The 12,714-nt window shown below is 41.5% G+C and overlaps 1 protein-coding gene across 11 annotated transcripts in view; it reads left to right on the forward strand.

Moving 5' to 3' along the window:
• The window catches only part of LOC113945843 (monocarboxylate transporter 2-like), a 40,543-nt gene extending 32,217 nt beyond the window's left edge, over nucleotides 1–8,326 (forward strand). For all 11 annotated transcript variants that reach the window (XM_027640491.1, XM_027640492.1, XM_027640494.1 and 8 more), the window contains 2 exons: nucleotides 2,947–3,804; nucleotides 6,583–8,326. In XM_027640491.1, coding sequence (XP_027496292.1) covers nucleotides 2,947–3,804; nucleotides 6,583–6,875 — 1,151 coding nt within the window. In that variant the 3' untranslated portion in view covers nucleotides 6,876–8,326. The remainder of the gene's footprint in view (nucleotides 1–2,946; nucleotides 3,805–6,582) is intronic.
• The last annotated feature ends 4,388 nt before the right edge of the window (nucleotides 8,327–12,714 follow it).

Consider the following 12,714-nt stretch of genomic DNA (forward strand, 5'->3'; position numbering starts at 1 on the left):
TTCTCAGGGATGGAGATACAAACAAGGTAGCTGGTGCTGGGAGGTCTCTGCTCCAGCCCCGTGCCTGTGGCATATTGATGGAAATCTCTTCAGAGGAGCAGAGCAGGAAATATCTGCTTGTGGTGGAGAGATTAGACACGACAATCTCAGCTGCTTTCATGATCATGTCTGTGCCATTTGCATGCAGAGCAGGAACCAGGCTCTGCTGTCGAGGCAGCTCTGTCCTTGATGGCACCGAGCTCTGGGCTGCACGAGGTTCTTTACACACGCTGCAAACCCTGCAGTCTCTTCCCATTTGTTTCCCTACAGCGCTTAGAAAAAGAAATGGGGTTTGCAAGCTGTTGGCCTGGACAGCTGCCAGCCTGGATGCATGAAATGGGTGGTTTTGACGTGCAGCCTCTTCTTAAGTCTGAGGTAGAAGAAGCAAATTTCAAAGCTAAATGCAAGGCAGTAACAACTGGTCAGAGTTTAACTCAGCCTGTACCAATCGGGCTGCTGGGAAATAAAACGGGATCCTGGATGAAGCCTGTTGGCTGATGAGAGTAGAGTCTTTGCCACAGCTGAAAACATTGAGCATTGAAATACCTGGTGAGATCTTCCCTTGTTGATAAAGTAAGAACGTGATCAATAGCTACACAACTGACTCCTGTAGCAGCACTTCCTTCCTTCTAATAAGAGGGATATGTATTTAATCCAGGGAAGGACACTGTATCTGGCACAGGCTTGCTTCTGCCCATGGAATTCCACTGACAGGCCTCTCTGTCATATCCCTGAGGAGGAAATGTGGTTATTGAGTAACAATTTCAGCTATGGAAAAGCTGCTGTAGTTTCTGAAAACTGCAATAAAATGGATGTAAAGATTTCCAACTAAAGTAAGCCAAAAGCTTAAAGTAAATTGAAATTGCAGTTATTCAATTTGGAACTCTCCAAATTTAATTAATGGGAAGAGCATGAGGTAATATTAAATTGGATTTGTCTGACTGGCAAATAATGTTCACATAATAAAAAATTTGAGTTGATTATTGTTTAAGTGGGTAGCTGGCATCCAGTCTGGATTTCCTTCTCTGGAAGATATATGGTAGGTCCCTACCAAAAATGATTCGGTGGAAATGATGGTTCAATTTCTACCCTTACTGACCAGCCTGAGAAATGGGGAGTTAAGGCAAATTCTCATCCACTGTACTGCATCTTCTCAGGTGAAAGAAGATGCATTCCTATATCTGAGCACCACCAAGGGTGTTCTCTAACCAAGGTGGTGTTTACCCTCTGTGGTTCTCAGGTCAGCCTGAATTTGGCCCCGTATGTGTCATGAGCAGCCTGTACTTCTCAAAGACGTGCCCTACCAAATATATGGACTATCTAGCAAAGTTCATGCTGAGAATGTGCTTCATATCAAGATTAATTTTAATATGTTGCCATTTGAATTTATTTTTAATGTTGTAAACTTCAAAGTAATTAAAAAAAAAAGGAATCTTAGACTTGGCAAAAATCATAATTTTGTAAACCCATTCGAACTAAAGCTATCCAACATCAGCTGAATTCTGCTGCATCAGTTGGATTCTACTCTATCAGCACCTAATGACAGTGTTCCTTAATTAATTTTGAGGACCTTGACCTTTCTAAATTCTCTTCTGTAAAGCAATATGCCTAATTATGTACTGCACAGTTAAACAAACTAATTATATAGACTAATGAACAAGAAAAAATCCTCATGACCCTATTTTCAGGATTCATGTTCTCTGATATAATCACTCCAAGGATTATATTTCTGCTTTGGTCTAATGTGACTCATTGTTTCCTGGATGATAGAGTGGAAAATACGATTTTTAAATGTAATTTTGATGGAGATCATGAAGAATTAAATTTTTAAGAAAATACTGCTCATCATAGAAATGTTTGAAAATATTATTGATGTTTGATTATTGATGTTGGGCATCAGGAAGCATTTTTTTACTGAAAGGGTGATTAAGCATTGGAAAGGGTTGCCCAGGGAGGTGGTGGATTCACCATTCTTGGGACTGTTCAATAAACAACTGAACATAGCACTTAGTGCTCTGATCTAGTTGATAAGGTGATGATTGGTCAAAGGTTGGACTCAATGGTCTTGAACTTATTTTCCAACCTGAACGATTCTTTGTTTCTATTATTCTGTATGGTAGTGCTCTTAAACAGTACCACAGAAAATTAAGACTGTCCCAGCATTTGGTATCTCTGCCTGTGCAAGAGAAGCTCTCTAACTGAATTAGCAATGCAGATTTATAATAGCATTTTTATACCTAAATGCAATAAAAATAAATTTTAATTAAAAGAAACACTCTAGGGTCCTGTGTAATTAGCATCCTCAGTAGCTCTTTTGCAGTGTACTTTCAGACCTCTTAATCTCTTGCATTACACCTGCATTGCTCACACCACCAAATTACTCATGGCTGAGAGGGTTGACGTTATTTTCTGTGGAGGGCTCTCTACCTGGCAGCAATGTTGAGTGCCCATGGCCCATGGAAGGGGAGGCCAGTCCCAAACGGATGTGCTTTGGTGGTTGGCACTGTCCAAGCCAGAAAAACCTTCCTCAAACTGGGAGCTGTCATTTTCTAAAAATAAATCCGTGCTCTCCCCCAGCAAGGCCACTGTGCCCAGACAGAACCTGTCAGCATTCATTGAAGGAACAGTTTCATTTTTTCCTGAAGCAACCTCTTTGTCCCAGTTTTACCACCCAAGAGATTCGCAGTTCAAAAGCAGGGGGACAGTCTGACTAAGAGGGTCTTTCTGGGGTCTGGTTACGCAAATTTGGCAGCCAGAAGCTCAGGGACACCTTGACCAAAGTTTGCATGGAGATTATCATGTTGAAGAGCCACCAGTGGTCCCACTGTCCATGAATTTCCTTAAACAATGACCTGAGGTGAAATGGGTCTCAAATTTTCTTTTTTTTTAATCTTAACTGTTTTCCAGGACTTGGTCTTGCTCTCAACCTCCAGCCATCAGTGATAATCATAGGGAAATACTTTCTGAAGAGGAGACCCATTGCGAATGGCCTTGCTATGGCAGGCAGCCCCGTGATGCTTTGCACCCTGGCACCTCTCAACCAATTCCTTTTTGAAAATTTTGGCTGGAGGGGCAGCTTTTTAATTCTTGGGGCAATTTTATTAAACTGCTGTGTGGCAGGAGCTCTCTTCAGACCGATCGGGGCAGCCACAGCATCAGCCAAAACCCAGGATGCTCTGACAGGAAAAATCACTGAAGATGCCATGGAAATGGGTAGTCCCAAAAATGTCCCCATGGAGAATAAAACAGTAGAAGAAGGAGGAAAGGACTGTTGTGAAAAAATCAATCAGTACCTCGATTTTTCCCTCTTTAAACACAGAGGGTTCTTGATTTACCTGATCGGAAACGTGCTCATGTTCCTGGGTTTCTTTGCCCCCATTGTTTTTCTGGCACCATATGCAAAGCACACTGGCATTGATGAATATTCAGCTGCTTTCCTCCTCTCAATCCTTGCCATCGTGGATATGGTTGCTCGACCCACCACTGGCATCATTGCAAACAGCAAATGGGTGAGGCCGCGCATTCAGTATTTCTTCAGCTTTGCCATTGCTTTCAACGGTGCTTGTCACCTCCTGTGCCCTCTGGCTTCCAGCTACACGGGGCTCGTTGTCTACTCCAGCTTTTTCGGCCTGGCCTTTGGCATGGTTTGTGCCATGCTCTTTGAAACACTGATGGACCTGGTGGGAGCTGCCCGGTTCACAAGCGCCGTCGGCCTCGTCACGATCGCGGAGTGCTGCACCATCCTGCTGGGACCACCTATTGGAGGTGAGTGCATTTTCCTCCTCTGCTTCCACTGGCTTGTGGCTTATATTTAGCCTTTTGCAAGCACAGTTTGTAGGAAATTATTCTAAATGTGTTTTCTCTGCTTCCCAACCACCATTTTTCCACTAGTAACTGGACAGGGAAGGAGATCCTTGATATCTCCTCCAGCATTTCCTCCTTCCTCCTTTCTGTGTAGTCCTCCAGCTGAAGTCAGTTTTGGAGAGTGATCTTTTAATCCCTGATCCCTTCAAACACTTGAACTGAATTTGCAGAACAGGACTTCCTACTACACCAGGAATGTTGCATTCAGACAGTTCCTCCTGGAGATTGCTCCTGTTGCAAAAGGATAGAGTCCATCACAATTTAAAACACACTGGTTGTATGAAATCCTTTCACTGAGTCAAACTTAAGCCTTTCTCTTTGTCTCTAAGGCTCTGAGCACTTCACTTACAAAATTGAGTTATCTTAGTGCAGCTGATAGATTTAAGGCTGTTCCAAAAATAATTTTAAAAAGTTTATTTTGGATGGTTTGAAATATCAAAAGAAAGAGACCCTCAAAGGTCCATGTGGACAATATTGAACCTTCAGGAGGACTTACAGTCATAAAAAGGTAAGTGGGAGCAGTGATCTGCTGTGATTTAATATCCTTAATATTCCCTCTATAACATGTGCTCTTTCCACAAAAAACACACCATATCTGAAAGACACCATATTTGAATCTGGCATTTGGCTCAGGTACTATCAAATTTGAGTTGAACATGAATTAAATGACTTTATAGGTGACATTCTCTCAGTGTGTAGATACCGTCCTACCTATTTGCCCTGTCCTGCAATCTGCATTTCACCTGCATGCAATCTTGAATAACTGGTTTAGAAACTGGTCACCTGTAAGCATGCAAAAATGTTTAATTAGGTTGTGTGTGCTGTCTTTATTTGGATGTATAAGGTGCACAGAAAGCAGGCAGTTTAAACCCATTTCCTGGATTCAACACTGAAATCTGGCTAATACTCCATATGACACGTCTTGCAGAGCCATTTAGTTCTTCATATTACCATGTAGCTCATACAGTGTGACAGAAGCAGCTGTATCCTCTTGCTGTCTTAGAGATTCATTATTTAATTAATGACAAACAAAAGAAAATACAATTTTAAAATGACTATTTTCTAAATTATATAATTTTCTGTGTGGAAGATTAAGTTAATGACCAGAGACTGTTAATGAGGCTAAAACAGTTCTAGGTAATAATCAGTAATATTAGTTTTGTAGGGTTTTTCCCACCATTTTAATAAGCAGCAAATTTATTGGTTCTTTGGCATTTTAATAACCTACTACAGGGTTCTGCTTTAATGAACTAAGTAAATTGTTCCCAGTGTGTTTTATGACTTTATCTTATTCTCAAAGGAAAAGAGGCAAGACTATCCTACTGTTGAATTTTCCAATACTCTACTCATTAAAACTCTCATTGAAACGTATTTAGGAGACCTCTAGGTCATCCTGATGAGCAGAAAAGGAAAAATTGTTGCAATTAACACTTGGTTGATGTTTCACCAGTAATATGAATTGTGCAGTTACAACACAGTGCATTGAAAATGGTGTTACCAAGGCAGCCAGGGATGATCCAGGAAAAAACATTGCCCAAAACTAGTGAAAAATTATTATTTTTTGTGATCAAGAAATCTATTTGGTGACCATAAAATCCCTTGTTAGTGTAATGCAGTGGGATAATTAATCGTCAGTTTTTCAACATTAGGGGTCAGTCAGGAAGTAATTAAAGGTCCCTCTTTTTAAGGAGGAGAACATACTCCAAAAAGTCAGAGAGCTAATGGATGATGGGCAGTTTCAAGGAAGACTATCTGTACTATGAAGGCCAGGTTAGGAGTGGGTCTTACTTTAATTAGGATTTGGGATGTTAAGAATGGTCCATGTTACGCCAGTAAATGGGAATTAATGCTCAGGATCGTAATCCCAATAAGATTTGCATTACATTTTGACATAATGGAGAACAGTGACATTTCAATTAAGCCATCTCCCTTCAATTACTCTGTAGCTCTGTAGCAGAGGCATTAACCTTTGGGAGGAACCTGTCACATTTGTCTTGGCATTGAAATTATCTGACATTGACAGCATCATCTTTGCTTTCCCTGGAACTAATGTTTCCCAGTTCCACGCTGTGCCCTTTCATCTTTAGATCATGAGTTTAAATGCAGAAAGGGCAGCTGTGACTGAAAGCTGTCCCCTCTAATACTGGTGAACAACCTGTGGTGGAATAAATCCAAGGGTCTTTGTCAGGAGTCTGAGATGAGATCCAGTGGGCAGGTGCCTTCTCAGGAAGGTCTTCTCAAAAGCTGCCAGTTTTATTGGCAGCCTGAGGACTACCAAGTCAAATGGACATCCTTGTAGCAGATCATTGGAGTCAGTGGAAAGGGTGCCTGCAGGTTCTATGATCAGAGGAATAGTTTCTCCATGGAAAAAATAGGTGTGCTGGAAAAGTCCAGGCTTTACAGTGTTGGTTCTGTCCTCTTCTATTTAACTATGCAAATTATGGGTAGCATTACCTGTACAAATGTCAACTACCCACAGGCTGTACAGTGGAACATGTTTGAAGCATTTGCAGGTTCAGGATGTCTGGGGGAGAGATCAGAAGTCCAGAAAATACCTTATCCTATTCTAAAACCACAGGGGTGTTCCTTTATATTTAGGGTCTGAAAACACAATAATCTTGCCTTCATCTCTAAGTTTCTTTTTATTTTTTCCTTTTTTTTTTAATATATATTTTACAGGAACTCTTATTGATACCTTTGGGGACTATAAATATATGTTCATTAAATGTGGAGCTGTGATGGTCCTGGCAGGAACCTTCCTGTTCATCATGAATTATTATAATTACCGTATGCTTGCCAAGGAGGAGAAGAAAAAAAAGACAAAAGAAGAGGATCCTAAACCTGTAAGGACAGAAAATGAAGGCAGAAATAACTGGAACAAAGACACCACACAGGCTGGACCTGAGCTGGAACCCTTGAGAGAGGAACAAGAAGGAGTAAAGAAGGAAATGAATGGCACAAATGAAGTTTAAACCTGTTCTCATAGGCTGAACAGGAAATGACTTCTGGGTTTCTTAAGTGAGCACCTGTTGTGAAATCACAATAGGTTTTTAAATTTTACTCTCTGCCATGTGCATTGTCTTCATTGTTGCTGTAGGAGAAAAGTAGAACAGAATCAAGTCTTGATTCTCATAAAGTGCTGGGACACTGTGCAGTGTCCATTTGCATACCAAAGGTCCTGCAATATTATTTTCCTTTAGATATTTTCCATTTCCCAGAGGGGCTGAGTTGGGGTATAACTGACACCCTGCTGTTATTCCCTGTACTATAGCTGCACTCAGGGAAAAGGCCAGAAAGGTGATGTAATGCAGGTAGCCAGGACAAGGCCAACATACTACGGGAGTCCTTCTTCAAGTGCTTTGTCTGCGTGGGGCAGAAATTTAGTTTTAAAGGGCTTAAACTTCGATCTGCATTCAAAAAGTGCAAACTGAAATTTTCCCTGGGAGGCTACAAAGTCCTTATTATCCAGTTTCTTGAGTGCCTTACCATTTTTAGCGTGCTTTTTCTTTACAACACCCTGGTGAGGCAATAAGTGCTGCTACTATTAATTAATTGTACAAATGAAGAACTGGAACACAGAGGAGCTATGGGCATCATTGCATCAGTGAATAAAGCCTAAACATGCCAAAGCTGAAATGGGGATCCACTGCCCTGAGTTGGATGCCTAAAAGCCCTGCTGAGCACAGGTATCCTGTGCTAGAAAATAGGGAATACCGTGGATAGTTGTGCATTAAACCACAGCCTTGTCTTCAGTGCAGTCTGCTCACTGTGTGCCTCATGCTACTCAGGATTAGAGATTTTAAACACTGTCTCAGAGCTGTGACCTTGTGCCATGTTTTTTTAACCTGGTGAAGTTGCATCCATCCTGGGGGGAATACAAACACAGCTGCCTCCCCCTTGTTTGGGCCGGGATAGGCACCTCCCTGGTGCTTGTACTGCAATACCTGCTGGCCTCTTGCCATCCTGTGGAATTAAATAAATTTCCTCAGGCCAGTGATGCAGAGGTGGAGCTGAGGTCATGCAGGAGACTGTCATCTCATGGTGATAATTTTGAGGTGGGAAGATCAGGACTCTGACCTATGTGTTTTATACTAAGCAGCTGTTGCCCAGGAGCCATGGGTGCTGAGCATGGCATCATGCTGTTGAATCATCAGACTTTTGTGGATTTAGCTCCAAGTGACTAGATAAAACTAGGACTTTTCGGGCAGGTCACCCAAATCTGAAGTCAACACCAGTCCAAAGGCTAGCTCTCCTTTTAATTTACTTCAGGGGTGCCCACATGTGATCAGATAGTATTTTTTTCATGACTTCGTCGCTGAGAAGCTCTATTTAATTATCGCTTGTGTACACATTGTGAAGAAAGCCATGCAAAAATACTTTCATAAATACACTGTACTCTTGAAATACATTCTCTTGTACAAAACCTTTTCTGTGAAATCTTTTGTTTCACTGAAGAATAGTGGTCTTTGACCATTGACTTCAGTAGGACTTAAATTTTATCCTTATGTCATATCTTGTATTTTCTCAGAAAAAAACCCCAAAATCTCTATGATATATTTAGGCTTTTGGTGCTGTGTTTTTAATACTCTTTATTTCTGTCAAATTTACCTGTGATATTTCAGTAAAAAAGGCATTGAAAGAGGTGAACATTTTCCAATATGCCTTCTGGAAGCTTTCATATACTTAATAAAACTATTTTTAAAAATGAAATGGATTTACATTTGCCCACATGTGTAATGCTGCCTTTAGATTCAGTAAGGAGTTTATCCTCAGAGGGTTTCTAGTCCTGGCTCCCTGTACATGGTCATACAACTTTTGATCATAACCTCTTACTCCAGGACCACCACTGGGAGCTCCTTGCCACAGGGTTCCTTTGACATCCTCAGTGATCTGGGCCAGCCTGACTCTCACCTCCAGCTGTAGGGGCCCATGAGTCTGAAAAGAGCGGAGAATGACCTGGTAAGAAGATTTTCATACCTTTCCATCAGGTCATATCAATTAATCCTAGGAACAATGACCCATATCTCCAGTTGCCCTTACAGTGGGAGCTGGTGTGAGGCTCCTTGCCCAGCAAAAACCCAAAGCAAGCTTTTGAGGTTATAAAACTTTGTTAATACAAATAAAATTTTTAATAAAAAGGCATTCTGTTCGGCTAGGTATGAAAATCCTCTGGAAAAGAGACGTTGTTGTTAAACTGTCCCTGAGGGCAAAAACCGCTACATTGGATAAGTGGATCTTTAAGGCTTCAGAATTCTTCTAACATGAAGCAACTACTTCATTTAACCTACTCACCCTCCTGTCATAAAAGCATATACTGTGTTTCAGATTAGGGCACTACTTTTGTCATGTAGGAAGCCTTAATAATTTTAAGACAATTTTGGTGATTACAGCTGGTTTTCGGGGGTGGGTGGCCTGACTCTTCCCTGTTCCCTTCCTCCTGCTCCCACCCCACACTCAAGCCTCTGATCACAACATCTCACTGGTGACTGCAGCAAAGCAATGCCAAGCAACTGTACTTAAAAGTCTGTGAGCAGCCCTAGAAATGCTCTGCTGACTCAAATCCCATGAATTTAGCACCTTGCAGGCTCAAGCTGTAATCCATTCTTGGAAAATTCTCAAACTTTCCTAAGAACATTTTCAATTATTAAAAATGACTGGTGCAATATGAAATATCCATTACAAAAAGCTCTTGTGACAGAGTAGAAGCTGCCTGTGCATCTAATTTAGCGATTTATGTGGCAAATTGAACACAATATTCATATTTACTTAAGCCTGGAAAGCACCTGTGTAGTCAAGTCAAGAAGTGCAAGTGTTGTACCATAAATATATGTACCAGGCACATGGGGGATATTTGGGATGTCAGACATAAAGGATGATTGCAAACACTTTCTTTGGAGTACAATTATGAGACTTTTTTTTTTTCTTGTATTTCATTAGCTTGTGACCTTATTAGAAGTAATTGCCCATTGTTTCCAGGGTTGCTTGAACTTTGTCAAGAGCCTGATTTGAATGCTGAACCATCATTCCCAACAACCACAATGGAAGCCAACAGAGCAGGAGACCACACAGCACTCCCAGCTCTCGCCGTGTTCTGCTGGTGAGGCACGAGTGTGGTTTGACGGGGAGGTGTGACAAGCATCATGGACTGAATTTAGATTTATCCCATGTATTCATTTCTTATTTATGGTTCTCTTCACTTTTACCCTCCCTGTATTTAACTTTCCAAATTTAAAGGCATGGAGGTGGAATTCAGATGTTTCAACACTTGGACGTGGCAAAATTTGTACACCTTCTCATCTCCTGTTTTAACAGGATGGTAGAGCAGTGGCTGTGCCACATGGGGGAGTGTCATACTACTTGAAGGGGACATTTTCTGTCATCACACCTTGTGCCAGATGCTGCTTTGCTGCACATAGCCTCATCCTCCTTTAAATAACGAGAATGAACCATGTTCAGAAAGTGCAAAACACATGAGGAGACTTGAGAAGTCTGGAGCTACGAATGAGTAGAGGCAACTTGGTAGTAACTGCGTTAAAAATAAAAGCAAGCAAGGAAACAAAGAAATGAAGTGCCAACCTATATGTTTGAAATATGCAATTGTTTTAGACGACACAAGAGATTATTCAGAAGGACAGTTCCCATGGCAGCTGATGCCAAATTTATTTGACTGTGTTCAGAAAACACCTAATAGGCAATACAGGTGCATTCAGATTACATCAGGAATGAACTTAAAATAAGACTTTCGTGCCCTCTACAGCAACAATGACATTGTCCGTAAAATAGTGTTATTTAGACTTATCAGAACCATGTGAGGGTGTTTTGATGAGTGACATTCATAGCTGTCAGGAAAGCTTCCCACAATGGCAGTGCAGCTCAGAAACACAGACTTGACCTGCTGTCTGCTCTGGCACTCACTGAGGTATTGCTGTGTCCAAAGGAGCCAAAGTACGGATCTACTTCCAACCAAGTATCTGGTAGTTCTAATGGTGCAAACACCCTGGTTTGTACTGCCCATCATCACACCATCACCATCTCTGAATTGTCCAGCCCATGGTCCAACTCCCCAGTCCGTGAATTTGTCATTTTTGACACCAGGTTAAATCCATGGGAAGAGAAAAACAGACAAACACGGGCTTCCCATTGGCTCTCTAGAGTTTTTTAGACTTGTCTGCTCGGTGCAAAGGTATCCCACCAAAATGTGTCACGTGAAGAAATTCCCACTTTCTGTGGGAACGTTGTTGTTTGGAATAAGCGCCAAACAATAATGAGCTTCTATGCTTTCCTGGTCAAATCCATTGGCTTCTGAGGAGGAAAAGATATCCATTCACCAAAGACGTCAGCTTCAAGATCTGATTCTGACTAATCTTGGACACATCAGGATTCCTGATGTATCCTGGACCCCCTTTGATGTGCAAAGTAGAGTCCCTCAGATGAATGGGTACAGTTGAAATGAAATAGGAATAAGCACTTTCCTCATGCTGCAGAGCCTGGCATTCCTCTCCTGGACAGATGAGATTCTTAAGTAGTTTTTAATCAGTATGTAATCAGTACTAGCCATTAGTTATGCCATCTGATCATAAAGCACAATTCCAGAGAGGGATCCTTAGAATATCTAGGAGGTTCCACGCATTATTAAGTGAAAAAAACACAGACTCTACCTATCACCCATTAATAATATGTTTAAGAAGTGCTTGTGGAGCAAACCTGCCAAGCCTAATTATTCTCCCAGCAGACTATGGGGCTTCTTTTGGCACTTCTACAAGTCTGATGGAAACCTCTGCAACCCTGCTGCTGCAAAGGCAGCATGGGGAAGAAAATCTCTCTGATGTGCTTCAGACATCTGAGATAGCCCTACCTTGTGCACACATGCAGACACACACATTCCAACCTTGCTCCAACAAATTGAAAGGAAAATCCACCTGCTAAAGGCTTGGATTCGGGGGCTGTACTCCCCAGAGCTGTCAGGATTGATGTGTAAAAGGACTGTGAATCACTCAAATCTGGTGCCCAGATGGATCCTCGGAGCATCTTTGATGGTGCTGGGTGGGTCCCAGCCAGGTGCCAGTCACAATGAGAAGTGAGAAGGGAGCTCCTTTCAGCGCTGACCCCCTACCCCAGACCACAGTCAGGGACTGAGTAAGCAGCACAGCTTGTTCTGCATGGCTGGGCTCTCCTTTCCACTATTCCAGGCAGGACAACCCGTGTAATTAAGTCTGTTCACAGCTCAGGACCTGGGACATGATGTATGATATTTTTTTTTTTTTTTTTCTTCTGTCTTTTTTTTTTTTTTTTTTTTTTTTTTTAGATCTTTTAGATCTTTCAGTGTTATTTTCTAAAAGTCAACTTAACCTTGAGATTGTGAGCATTTATATGGAGTTTTTAAACACATGTACCCCTTCATGAGATGCTGTTCTCCAGAAAGTCAATCAAAAGTCTGTTAGACAACAGTCCTATTGGGTTGATATGGACCATATGGATGAGTGAGTCCTCACCTGAGAAGTTTATAAAGACAACTGTGCTGATTCATTAAGACCAGAAGCAAAACCTCACTACTCCTCAAAGGGTGGGACTTCTTCTGCAAGGAGTGTAAACATGTCATCACTATCATTATTGTGATACTGTATTTAAACAGAGATCTATGAGGAGGAATCACCTCTCTGAAGATAAGCTTCCATTTGGGCACCTCCATTAGGGGATTGGCTTAGAAAATCCCAAATATCCAGAAGACTGGTACCCTTCTGACTAAACTCAACATTTTGGAAAACAGCCTGACCATTTGGGTTTATCTTTTGTTTCTTTTTGTTTTTGTTA

Source organism: Corapipo altera, unplaced genomic scaffold (genome assembly GCF_003945725.1).
Source record: "Corapipo altera isolate COAL_440 unplaced genomic scaffold, ASM394572v1 55, whole genome shotgun sequence".
Classification (NCBI taxonomy): Eukaryota; Metazoa; Chordata; class Aves; order Passeriformes; family Pipridae; genus Corapipo; species Corapipo altera.